General features: G+C 50.0%; 1 protein-coding gene across 1 annotated transcript in view; it reads right to left on the reverse strand.

Annotated features, from left to right (window-relative positions):
* Positions 1-13,529, reverse strand: part of asic2 (acid-sensing (proton-gated) ion channel 2) — a gene marked incomplete at its 5' end in the record, with an annotated part of 274,547 nt that overhangs the window by 15,236 nt on the left and 245,782 nt on the right. Inside the window, 2 exon segments of the mRNA XM_079746190.1 lie at positions 4,614-4,726; positions 12,987-13,137. Of these exon segments, the coding sequence (XP_079602316.1) occupies positions 4,614-4,726; positions 12,987-13,137 (264 nt within the window).

The following is a 13,529-nucleotide window of genomic DNA, read 5'->3' on the forward strand; positions in this document are numbered from 1 at the left end:
GGAGGGAGAGAGAGGGAGGGGGAGGGAGAGGGGGAGGAGAGAGGGGCCGGAGGGAGGGAAGGGGCGGAGGGCGGGGGAGGGAGGGAGAGAGAGGGAGGGGGAGGGAGGGGGGGAGGAGAGAGGGGGCGGAGGGAGGGAGGGGGGCGGAGGGAGGGAGGGGGCGGAGGGCGGGGGAGGGAGGGAGAGAGAGGGAGGGGGAGGGAGGGGGGGGAGAGAGGGGGGGCGGAGGGCGAGAGGGAGAGAGAGGGAGGGGGAGGGAGGGGGGGAGAGAGGGGGCGGAGGGCGAGAGGGAGAGAGAGGGAGGGGGAGGGAGGGGGGGGAGAGGAGAGGAGGAGGGGGAGGGAGAGGGGGAGGAGAGAGGGGATGGAGGGCGAGAGGGAGAGAGAGTGGGAGTACCTGTCAGATCTCATACAATAGAAAACACCACACATTTCCCAACACACATACACAGGCACTCACACACACACACACACACAGACACACAAACACACGACACATGCATAGAGGCACATATGCACCTGCACAGACAAGGTGATGCTTTGCAGAACTCCCCAAGTGCATGCGCACCCACACACACACACACACACACACACACACACACACAAACACACACACACACAAAGCCTCGGGATTTAAGCATTTTTTTCCTCTCCCACTGGAGGATTCGTGGAGGGAATAGGAAGGAAACTCAAAGCTTTGTATGGTACAACAACATTTGTTGACAGCCAGATGCTGTTTGAAGAAAAGGGGAGAAATTGAAATTCTGCTCGGGAGCCACCTTGGCTCGATGGATTGCCTGCGCGGATATAAAACGACGCCTGGGGTCCTGAGGAAGGGACTCAGAGGGGCCGGTCAATGCAGCGAGGCCGGCTCGGACCCCTCCCTCTCCATCTGGCTGACGGACGACCCGGCCAGCAAAAACAGTTACAACACAACTATCCTCTGACTATTTAATGCAACTTATTTCCCTCTCTCTCTCTCTCTCTCTCTCTCTCTCTCCCTCCCTTTCCTCTCTCTCTCTGTCTGAGTCTCTCTCTCTCTCTCTACCTCTGAATCCATCTCTCTCTCCTCCTCTCTCCCTCTCTACCTCTGAGTCCTTATCTCTCTCCTCCTCTCTCTCTCTACCTCCGAGTCCCTCTCTCTCCTCCTCTCTTTCTCTCTACCTCTGAATCCCTCTCTCTCTCCTCCTCTCTCTCTCTCTCTCTACCTCTGAGTCCCTATCTCTCTCCTCCTCTCTCTCTCTCTCTACCTCTGAGTCCCTATCTCTCTCCTCCTCTCTCTCTCTCTCTCTACCTCTGAGTCCCTATCTCTCTGCGTCCAAGTCTCTCTACCTCCCTGTCTTTCTCTCTCTTGCTCCCTATGTCTCTCTCTCTCTCTCTCTCCCACTCTCTCCCTACCCCCACTCCGTCTCTCCCCCAATCTCTCCCTCTTTCTCTCTCACCCCCCTCTCTCTCCCTCCGTCCCCCTCCGTCCATCTCCCTCTTTACATTTTTGTATGTGCGACAAAGAGACTTCTTTTATGTTTCTGTTTTATGTTGTACCAAATATATTTCAGGACAAGGTCAGCAAGTCATACCTCAGTTGTTTTAGTGCGTTTCTTCAGTTTGTTTATGTCCAGCTCTCTCAAGGTCTAGAATATAATTCATACCAAACATAACCTTCCAAAATCTAGAACCAAACTTCCCCAAATCGTCATTCGGCCTGTTGCGTGATCACATTTTAAGGTGCAGGACAGAAGTCCTGCACTGAAGAAACGACCACGGCGGATACAATCAAGGGGTCTCACCGGGTCCTGGGGCGCCCCACCCAGACTCTCACGTGTGAAGAGAGAGCTGTACTCCGATCTGGCGGTCCGACGCGTGGGTTTAATGTACCGCCTTGACTGTGACCTCCCCTTAGCGTCACATTTCTCTGCAACATGACTTTCCCGTCTATTCCCACCCATTGTTTCGTTTGACGATAAATCAAAAACATGAATGGGATGAGGGATTTGCATCGGTGCTGATTTCATATGTATGGGGACGAGATTAACATTTCCCCGTTTCCTCCTCGGGGGGGTCTCTTTATCTGGGAAACAGTTCGAGGTCTGAAATATTGCACAGCCCTTTCACGTTCAGATTTGCATTGGTTTAGTATTTAAATCTAGGTTATTTTTCACTGGGCGGAGCGCTGTTTGGCCCCGCGGCCTACTCTGGCCCCACTAAAGGCTGAAATAGCTTCTCCACCTTTAATAAAACCTCCGCCCTGACGCCCAATCAGGGCTCTTGTCTTCTGAGGCGCCGGCTCGGAGCTCTCTCGGTCGGAAACTGGGCAGGCGGTTGCTGGGATGTGTGTGTGGATTTGTGTACGCCTCTGTGAGTGTGTGTGTGTGTGTGCACTGAATAACCAATACAAATGATTTTGTTTGTGAAAATGTTTGCACTGCATTTCGTTTGTGCCCGCAGTCAAGCCTAGGTATTTGTTTGTGTGTGTGTGTGTGTGTGTGTGTGCGTGCGTCTGTCACCGCGTTTACATGCAGAGTCATTATCGGATAAAGAATCGAATAAGACCTCGACCTGACTTTTTAAATGCATGTAAACACCTTTACCCGATCTACTTCAGACCGAAATCGGTACACGAACGGACAAGCAAGATCGGATAAGAACACCTAGATAACCCGATCGTAGTCCGATCTCTACCTGCATGTAAACCCGCATCGTTTCCCGTATCGGATTTCGCATTCTGCGCATACTCGAGATCTTGAGGCCGGGGAACGTGAGCAGGAAGTAGAAGGAGGCGGTAGTCGTGTTGTTGTCGCCACAGACATATAAACAATTCTTATTTCTTTATAAATATAAATATTTAATCATCTCTTTATATGTTTATCGTTGTCGCCGTCGGAAAAAAACGAGAAACGGCGATTTATTTAAAAAGGTGACGCAGTAGATGGAGGACGCCGGTGTCACGGCATTACTCCCTATAAGAAGTGCATTATCAACATGCATCCAGTACACACTACGCTTCGATTTCACCCGAGGCTGAATTACAAGTACATGTTTTCTTAAACGTTGGTCATCAACAAGGTTGTAAAGTAGTAACTTCGGGCACATCTGTCAAAATAAACATTTTTTTCTTCTGACGTGTATTCGATCTTTATTCATTGATTGCGCCGCGACCGAACTGACGGGGATATTCTCTGATATTATGAATCTTAAAGACTGCGTCGGGTTCTCCGAGTCTCTGGTACTTCCACAACAAAGACTCGTAGTGGGGGCTATCTCGGCCATGGTGGAGAAGGAATTGGGGGAAAGGAACTTGGGAAAGGGATTGTTGCCATATGAGGGACAGCTGTCAGTTCACTTCGGGTTCATGTCGTTTCTCCGACGCTCCATTGTTCCGACCTCTCGGTCGTATGCGGACTCCTCCGGCTGGTCCGCCGCCGAAGTGAACTGACAGCTGTCTACTGAAAGCATCTTTCTCGAATGCCGCCTGAGTTGGTTGTTGCTGGGACGTAGAGGTCAACCGGAAGTGGCTCTAGAACCACTTGTTGAAAGGGCTACAGCGCCACCTAGGGTAGCGAATTCAGCCAGCCTCCGGCCATTATCCGATCTCTTAAAGGCCATGTACGTTCGGATAATTGACACAGTCCGTTCAAGTAGCAAAATCGGTATAAGGCTTAATCCGATCTAGCTGTCCCATGTAAACGCACTGTGTGTGTGTGAGTGTGTCTGTGCCTGTATGTGTTTGTGTGTGTGTGTGTGCGTGTATGTGTGTGCGTGTTTGTGTCTGTATGTGTGCCTGTACGTGTGTATATGTGTGTCTGTATCTGGGCCTGCCTGCTGCCTGCGTGCGTGAATGTGCGTGCATGTGTGTCTATAGCAAGGGCACAGCCAGCTACCCCCCAATTCCCTTGTTCCAGCTACAGCAGATTGTGTTGTGCCAGCCACAGCCTTCACAGCCCATGTATTGGCACCTGCACGCCAGCAATGACAACCATTACTTGACAGCCAAGAGTATGTGCATGCATATCTGTGTGTCTCTATGTGTGTCTCTGTGTTTGCCTACATGTGTGTTTCATCGTCGGTCCTCAAAGGAAAGCGATCGCGGGCGTGTCAAGACAGCCCCTCTGATCTGTGGTGATCAAGAGAAAGGAAGGATAGTGTGTTTGTTTTGTGTTTGGCCAGGGCGGAATACACATTGTGTTACTGAACATTTCATCAGCGCCTCCCTACTTCGTTACCCGTCTCAAACCTCCCAAAACAGATTCCTGGTTCCACTTCGGGTGGCCTGACAAAGGGAAGCCATCCTAACCAGTCCCAATGCGACCAACCTGTATTCAATTGCTGAATAAACCTTGGTTAAAATAAATGATGGTGTTGCACTCTCATGCCTCCCCGGGCATTCTAGAAACGGATTAATCTTGCTCTTTTCGCAGCTCTGTGTACGTGCGTTATAACTTCTGCCGATTCTCGCGTCTCTTTGTGTACCTGTGTCCGTCGACGTGGTCCAGGCTGTGTCTGGTTGTGCGTTTGTGTGCACAGCAGACACATGGGAGTCTCATGTATCGTTGCGAGCGTGTGAGTGTTATTCATCCCACCGGAAGAACAAAACAAATGCAAATACCAAGTGGCCACCTTTCCCTCTGTGGTCTGCCCGTTGGGGCTGCTGCTGCCTGCGCCTGTTGGCCCGGCGCAATCATCCGTGGCCCACACAGGCCCGTGGAGCAAGCTGCTGCAGCTTTGGGATTCTAATGCCACAGAGGCACGCAGCAAAAGGTCCGATTAGGCCAAGTGTGCCCTCGCATGTCAGCTGATCGGTGAGTACGACGAGCCCTGAAGCGCACAGGCACGCGCACACAATGAACACGTACGCGCACACACACACACACACACACAAATGCAAGCAATGTGCACACACATACACACGCATACACACAAACACGGGCGTCCACAGACAAACACACGCACCCACACATCCGTAGTCACAAATCAAAAGTATCGAGTGATAAATCAAACGCCGTGAACAGGTCCACCTCTAGAGAATTCAGCACTGGCAGGATTCCAGAGCGTAATCGATCTGTTTCCTGCTCTGGCGACGACCCAGGTGTTAGACCCCCCCCCCCCCGGTGCTGCTGTCCTGCTGAGCCAATAGCAGGATGTCCAATAGCAGATAGAGAAGGATGAGAACAACAACCAGCCCAGTTAACCTCAGATACCATGTCCTGGCAGTGTCTGAACATGGAGACCAGACGTCTGGCTGGGGAGTAAGCCACACACACATACACACACACACACACAGACACACACAGACCGAGACACACACACACACACACACACACAGAAAAGCACACACACACACACACACACACACACACACACACACACACACACACACACACAGACAGACACTGTGTGAAACTGCCTCGATGCTTTGAATGTAAGATATACTCCCAAGCAGACAACACTATATTACCACAGAACTAAACTACTTCTCCAGGATTTGATTTAGCGAGTACCGCAGATACTGGCGGTGGAACCTATATAGTTTTGGTCTGGCTCAATGTCCAAAAACACCAAAAGACATGGATGGAGAATTGAAAATGAAAAACTCCATTCATCAAGGGGCAACTTCAATACTGCCCGAGAACAGAAACGACACTTACTGTTGGTGAAAACCTACCTCAGAAATGAAAAAGCCCCACTGAAATGTCCTTCTTTTGGGCCCCCACGCACAATGCTATCCACTGCACCAGGACCGATGGACAAAAGCTGTATTATCTGAATGGAAGAGCTATTCAACTGTGATCGGGGAGGCTGTGGTGTGAAACACCAAGCAAGGAAATTACTAAAATACGACTGGATTCACATTCTGACTCTAATTCCCAAAACATAATGTCAATATATTTCCTAATGCCTTTCCCAAAGAATTGAGCTGACATGGGGGAAGCTGTGGTTTGATGCTGGTGAAACAGATTCAACACAGTGCAAAGACCCGGCCTTGAAGCCTCCTTGATCTTCAACAAACAAGCTGGCTGGAGCTCCGATCCCAGTGGTTGACGGGGTGAAGCCGCTTATCCGACCCAGCCCCGTGACACCATGAAACCCTCACTCAAACAGAACCAGCCCCTTAGACGGAGACACAACACCATGTTCCACACTTCCACACTCCCTTCCCTTCACTTCTTGTTACGATATATTTGTGTGGTGCTGCCGACATCAATTCAACGAAACACAGCAGCCAAATGGAAAACAACAAGGGTCTTTATAGAAGTTAAAATACAACTAGTCAACGTTGTGTGAGAAGCATCAGGCGGTGGTGAGCAAGCTGGAACAACACGAGCGTGAAACAGCCGTTCCAGCTCGCCTTTCAGGGGCTTAGTCTGAATAACTTAAACATTTGTCTCAAACTGAAGAGCCCCTCGGTTGCGGCCCACTCTACCCAGAGAGACGCTTTGAGATTTGACTGTGAAATGGAAATCCGGAGAGTTTCCAGATGAGAGACTTCCTGTCAGACATCCAAGGTCAGATACCCAACACGGCTCCCAGCGGTAAAGTAAAGAAAAGTTGCAAACCTGCGTTCTGGCCTGTAGTCCCAGAGACAAACGACCTGCATTCTCCCGTGTCCAGACTCCAGTCTGGTGTTTGAAAAGGTCAAACACAGGACCAATGCATCCTGAACGTTTGTGAGACGAATCCCTCCATGGTTGGCTCAGACACGACTCCTTGTGGACAGGCTCGGAGGACAGAGCAGAAGGACTTCCAGGAAACGGCCCCACAGTGAGCTGAACGAGAACAGACCTTCACGTGACCGTAAACGGCACTAATAAAGTATCTCATAAAAAGTATTCATTTGGATTTTGATAAGCCCAATATTTCTTATTTATAGCCGAGCCATAATGCCGTTGTGGTTCCTTGTTTTTTCCCCGACTGCCAATCTCGACCACCGTAAAACAACCGGGACGATCTTGTTTTATGGAAGGGCAGATTCCCTCGCACGCTTGGTTCCAACTGCTCCCTTTGCCCCCAACCGTTTAACAACAACAGCAGCTTCAGTAAACCGGGCTGGTTGTCTTGATGGTTGTCATGTGTGTGATATGCTAAGCATGTTAAATAAACCACCTTGAATACATCTGCCACACCCGCTCCATCTCCACTGACTACGGTACCCGACGACACACATATGAACTCCATGAACTGAAGACGATGTAATATACGCCACAGACCAGAGCCCGATAAAGTCATCGCTCTGCGGGGGGCTTATGGATATCTCAGGAGGTGTGGGGTCTCCGCGGGAAGCGAGGGTAAGTCACCCCGACAGCAGGCCATTACTTCCTTCATCACGACGGGGCGATCATCACGCTACGATCAGCGCAGTTTATTAACGCCCGGTATCCAGGCAACAGACCCGTTCAGTCACCGCTAATATGACCACCGGGGGAAAGGAGACACTCTCTCGTCGTTTTGACTAAAGAAAACAAAGGCGAACAAAACCAGCCACCAGAAACGCTCTTTCCTGTTAGCGACCAACTGTGACATTAAAAATGTAATCTATAAATGTGACATTAAATATTCAACACAAATGAAGTGCATTCTGTGCCACAGTCGCTGGAGTGGGGAGATGACTCTGCAGGGCCCACTCACACTCTCCCCCTTTGCACATTAAACTAAATCAGCCTTCCGCCATCCTGCCTAGATCCAGCTAACCCAAGGGTGCTACGATGTAGCGTTTTAGCTAGTCCACACAGCATCAGCCAAAGCGACAGAACGCATTTTGAGCCGACACACACCACATCACATCAGGGGATCGAAGCGGATCAGAAGAGATGGTAAATGATTCCCCAAAACGCTAACAAAAATGAATCATTGAGTCTTTTGTCCTGGCCTGTGTAGTGAGGCTGCAGCCCAATGACTTTGATTTATTACACCACAGTGCGATGTTCATCTCGATTGGACAATGACTAACGGCCTACAAAATTTGGAAGCTTGTTGGGCTTCCGAAAATTTAATTTGCCTTTTGTCTGCCCGCTCAAATATTCCAAATCAACACAAAGATGTTTCCTTTGTGTCTTTCTTTTCCCCTTTCCTGAGATAAGGTATGGATGGCATGATAACAAAGCTAGAACAACTGGAGCAGAAATAGAAGGACTGTCTTCCATTAGCGGCTGAGCCCAGTAGAATAGTGACAAGGGCTGGAGACAGGTAGCTGGAGGGAACGGAGATAATGGATGGGAGATGGGCAGCTGACTCTGTTTGTGTGTGTGTGCGTGGTGTGTGTGCTCACATTTGTGGCTGTGTGTGTGTGCTTGCTCGTGTGTGTGTGTGTGTTTCTATGTGCGTGTTTGTGTGTAAGTGTGTGTGTGTGTGTGTGCGTGTGTGTGTGCGTTTATCTGTGTGTGTGTGTCAGAAAATGGTTGACTCAGCAACCTCGGGCTAATTAATCCCATAAGGGAGGGAAAGAACACGATTGTCAGAGAGGACCCCTGTGCAGACAGCATGGGGGTGGCTCCGGTGCAGAAAGCGTGAATACATCACATCCTCTGTAGTACGGAGAAGCTGTACAGGGTAGAGTCGGCTCACTGATCCGATCTTCTGATCCGGGATCACAGGCTATTGACAAAGAGTCCGTCTGTCTGGTTCCCAGTCCCAGCTGGAGACAGCAGGACACCTTCCCAGTCCAACGGTCCATATCAGGACTCATACGTGAGCTGGCCTCAACTGAGCCGGCTGTTGGTGTCTCTTTAAAACTCGCTCCATGGGGGGGGGGGAACACATAACGTATGTTATATATGAATATAATATATTATGAGGATGGGTGTGTTTACCAAAAAAACTAAAATACAATTACAAGAGCAGCCAGAAGGATAAATACAAGCATTAAAATATGATTTATTCATTACACCAGGAGACTTAATAAAAGGCTCACATTAATATTTGAAAACACATTTTTATCCAATGACGTTTACATTTTCAAACATAAAACCCAATCATTTTTAATGTGTGTAGAGTCTTTTGGAGGCTTGCCTGGGACCACGTAGAGGGTTTTTTAATACACCGCACTGATTCAAGATCCTAGTTAACAGTATAACTATCAGAAAGTTGGCTTCTTTGTGCTGCTATGCTCAGCAAATGGCAAAGGCAACAGTCGACCGACTAGTGCTCAGTTTTAGGACACAGACCCGGGCAGAATAGCCAAAGTTGCTGATTGCAGCTTAGACAAGTTATATGCATGACAATACGATTTGAAGCGGAGGATTATGCGAAGAGACGCACAGCGGATATAGATATTGAGATTAAAAGGGAAACGATTTTTCACCTCAAGATGTGCAGTCAGACAAATGTTAAGCCCATCTGTACGTCCGTGATAAACAAAGAGGAAGATACACTGATTGGAATTGAAGGACGAATTGAAAAAACAAGTCTTTTTTTGTAGAAAAGCTGAATTCCACAGGGCTTTTAAGGAGAGACTTTCAAAGCCTATTGAGTAACCTAAGTGCAACACAGCATTGATTCCCTCCCTCGTACATAAATAACGGCCATAAGTACCTTCCAAATCATCTAAGATCCTCAGAGGACACTGACTGCCGACTGGGCCTTTGATGGGGAAATAACAGCAATATCCCCTCTTGAATGAATAGTGTCCGGTGAGGAACCACAAACATAGCCAAAGAAAAAGTTAAATCAGGAAGATGACATTCACCTTCTATTTCTCAAAGCTCTATGTCTGGTTCTAAACTCCCACGCGGTCATCACAGGCTCTCTCAACCAATCAGGACCTCATGCATTAACAGGAGTACAACCGTGCGCCACCAAGTATATAGATATAATCTGTCATTCATGCCTGTCACTTGTCTGTTGTTTTCATCAAGACTCAGCCCACCTCCATCCCCTTCACCCCCAGGATTAAGCTCCACCTGTCTGCGGAGGAAGAGATTATGTCCTCCAGGGTCGAAGCACTCAATCCATAACCACAGCCCCGCCAGCCTCTAGACACCATCAGGAGGGGAGTGACCTCACGGCACACTTCATAGATCCATCGTCCCTGTGAAGAATCATTTGATGGTGTCTAATCGCCAAAAGTGTTGCCAATAAATGTTGCGGTTCATTTTAAACACTAGTGGCTTCCGAATGAACGATGTACGTCTGAATCCGGCCTCTTCTATCGATGGCTCTTTGACGCTAGAATGAGCTACCCTTCACTATAGTGTCTGCAGAGTCCCTATAGTTCTCCAATCCTCTTACTTACGTGCTTCCATTCCCTTCCTCCACATACTGCGGTCGTCTCTGTTTCAGCTACTCACCCTGCCCCACTTTACAGCAGTAGTACGCTCTCCTTTCATGTTGAAAGTTTGGTTTACCATTACAAAGCGTGTGATAAATTAGTCATTTAGATGATTAAAACTTTGAATGTGTTTTCCCCATTGGTTTGGTACGCTCCTATTAATTATTTTTGCTGTTTTAACAGTCAAGATAATGATTAAATCATTGTCTATTTAGAGATGCAGGAATGGGAATAGCTTTGAGTTTACTTTTGAGCTGGAGAGGCCGCCGCTTGCGTTTGCATGTTGAACGGAGACAGTAGAAGAGTTCATTCACTCTCAGGGGCCGTGCCTCTTGATGTTCATGGTGGTCTCAGGCCCTACCTGTTAGTGTATGTAGGTGGTCTCAGGCCCTACCTGTTAGTGTATGTAGGTGGTCTCAGGCCCCACCTGTTAGTGTATGTAGTTGGTCTCAGGCCCTACCTGTTAGTGTGTGTAGGTGGTCTCAGGCCCTACCTGTTAGTGTATGTAGGTGGTCTCAGGCCCTACCTGTTAGTGTATGTAGGTGGTCTCAGGCCCTACCTGTTAGTGTATGTAGGTGGTCTCAGGCCCTACCTGTTAGTGTATGTAGGTGGTCTCAGGCCCTACCTGTTAGTGTATGTGTAGGTGGTCTCAGGCCCTACCTGTTAGTGTATGTAGGTGGTCTCAGGCCCTACCTGTTAGTGTATGTAGGTGGTCTCAGGCCCCACCTGTTAGTGTATGTAGGTGGTCTCAGGCCCCACCTGTTAGTGTATGTAGTTGGTCTCAGGCCCTACCTGTTAGTGTATGTGTAGGTGGTCTCAGGCCCTACCTGTTAGTGTATGTGTAGGTGGTCTCAGGCCCTACCTGTTAGTGTATGTAGGTGGTCTCAGGCCCTACCTGTTAGTGTATGTAGGTGGTCTCAGGCCCTACCTGTTAGTGTATGTAGGTGGTCTCAGGCCCCACCTGTTAGTGTATGTAGTTGGTCTCAGGCCCTACCTGTTAGTGTATGTGTAGGTGGTCTCAGGCCCTACCTGTTAGTGTATGTAGGTGGTCTCAGGTCCCACCTGTTAGTGTATGTAGTTGGTCTCAGGCCCTACCTGTTAGTGTATGTAGTTGGTCTCAGGCCCTACCTGTTAGTGTATGTAGGTGGTCTCAGGCCCTACCTGTTAGTGTATGTAGGTGGTCTCAGGCCCCACCTGTTAGTGTATGTAGTTGGTCTCAGGCCCTACCTGTTAGTGTATGTGTAGGTGGTCTCAGGCCCTACCTGTTAGTGTATGTGTAGGTGGTCTCAGGCCCTACCTGTTAGTGTATGTAGGTGGTCTCAGGCCCTACCTGTTAGTGTATGTAGGTGGTCTCAGGCCCTACCTGTTAGTGTATGTAGGTGGTCTCAGGCCCTACCTGTTAGTGTATGTAGGTGGTCTCAGGCCCTACCTGTTAGTGTATGTAGGTGGTCTCAGGCCCCACCTGTTAGTGTATGTAGTTGGTCTCAGGCCCTACCTGTTAGTGTATGTAGGTGGTCTCAGGCCCTACCTGTTAGTGTATGTAGGTGGTCTCAGGCCCCACCTGTTAGTGTATGTAGGTGGTCTCAGGCCCTACCTGTTAGTGTATGTAGGTGGTCTCAGGCCCTACCTGTTAGTGTATGTGTAGGTGGTCTCAGGCCCTACCTGTTAGTGTATGTAGGTGGTCTCAGGCCCTACCTGTTAGTGTATGTAGATGGTCTCAGGCCCTACCTGTTAGTGTATGTAGGTGGTCTCAGGCCCCACCTGTTAGTGTATGCAGGTGGTCTCAGGCCCTACCTGTTAGTGTATGTAGGTGGTCTCAGGCCCTACCTGTTAGTGTATGTAGGTGGTCTCAGGCCCTACCTGTTAGTGTATGTAGGTGGTCTCAGGCCCTACCTGTTAGTGTATGTAGGTGGTCTCAGGCCCCACCTGCTACCTGGCCGGTTCTAGTGTGTAGGTGGTCTCAGGCCCTACCTGGCAGGTTCTAGTGTGTAGGTGGTCTCAGGTCTAACTTGTTGGCAGGTTCTAGTGTGTAGGTGGTCTCAGGTCTAACTTGTTGGCAGGTTCTAGTGTGTAGGTGGTCTCAGGTCTAACTTGTTGGCAGGTTCTAGTGTTTAGGTGGTTTCAGGCCCTAACTGGCTTGGACCAGAGTAGCATGGAGGTGGTCTCTGTCACCTACCTGCTCGGTACTAGTGTGTACAGAAGTAGTCTCTGTCCCCTACCTGCTCAGTACTAGTGTGTATAGAGGTGGTCTCTGTCCCCTACCTGCTCGGTACTAGTGTGTATAGAGGGGGTCTCTGTCCCCTACCTGCTCGGTTCTAGGGTGTATAGAGGGGGTCTCTGTCCCCTACCTGGCCGGTTCTAGTGTGTATAGAGGGGGTCTCTGTCACCTACCTGCTCAGTACTAGTGTGTATAGAGGGGGTCTCTGTCCCCTACCTGGTCGGTTCTAGTGTGTATAGAGGGGGTCTCTGTCACCTACCTGCTCAGTACTAGTGTGTATAGAGGGGGTCTCTGTCCTCTACCTGGTTGGTTCTAGTGTGTACAGAGGGGGTCTCTGTCCCCTACCTGCTCGGTACTAGTGTGTATAGAGGGGGTCTCTGTCCCCTACCTGGTCGGTTCTAGTGTGTATAGAGGGGGTCTCTGTCCCCTACCTGCTCGGTACTAGTGTGTATAGAGGGGGTCTCTGTCCCCTACCTGCTCGGTTCTAGTGTGTACAGAGGGGGTCTCTTACCTGTGTCCCCCCACACCGGCAGGTACTCGTCCTGCTGGATGTCCAGCATGATCTCCAGGCCGTTCCCCGTGCCGCCCTTCATGGTGGTCCGGAGGCTCTTCCCCTCCTCCGCCGCGTTGAACATGTAGCACTTCCCATACCTGGTGAACACCTGCAGAGAGAGAGGGGGGGCGAGAGAGAGAGAGAGAGAGAGGGGGGGGGAGGGGGAGAGAGAGGGGGAGAGAGAGAGAAGGGGAGAGAGGGAGAGAGAGGGGGAAAGAGAGAGAGAGGGAGAGAGAGGGGGGGAGAGAAAGAGAGAGAGGGGAGAGAGAGAGAAAGAGAGAGAGAGAGAGAGAGAGAGAGAGAGAGAGAGAGAGAGAAAGAGAAGGGGAGAGTGGGAGAGAGAGGGGGGAGAGAGAGAGAGGGGGGAGAGAGAGAGGGGGGAGAGAGAGAGAGAGAGGGGGGGAGAGAGAGAGGAGGGGGGAGAGAGAGAGCGGGGGGGAGAGAGAGCGGGAGAGAGAGAGGGGGGGAGAGGGGGAGAGAGAGAGAGAGAGGGGGGGAGGG

This window comes from Pollachius pollachius (genome assembly GCF_949987615.1).
Source record: "Pollachius pollachius genome assembly, chromosome: 11".
Lineage (NCBI taxonomy): Eukaryota > Metazoa > Chordata > Actinopteri > Gadiformes > Gadidae > Pollachius > Pollachius pollachius.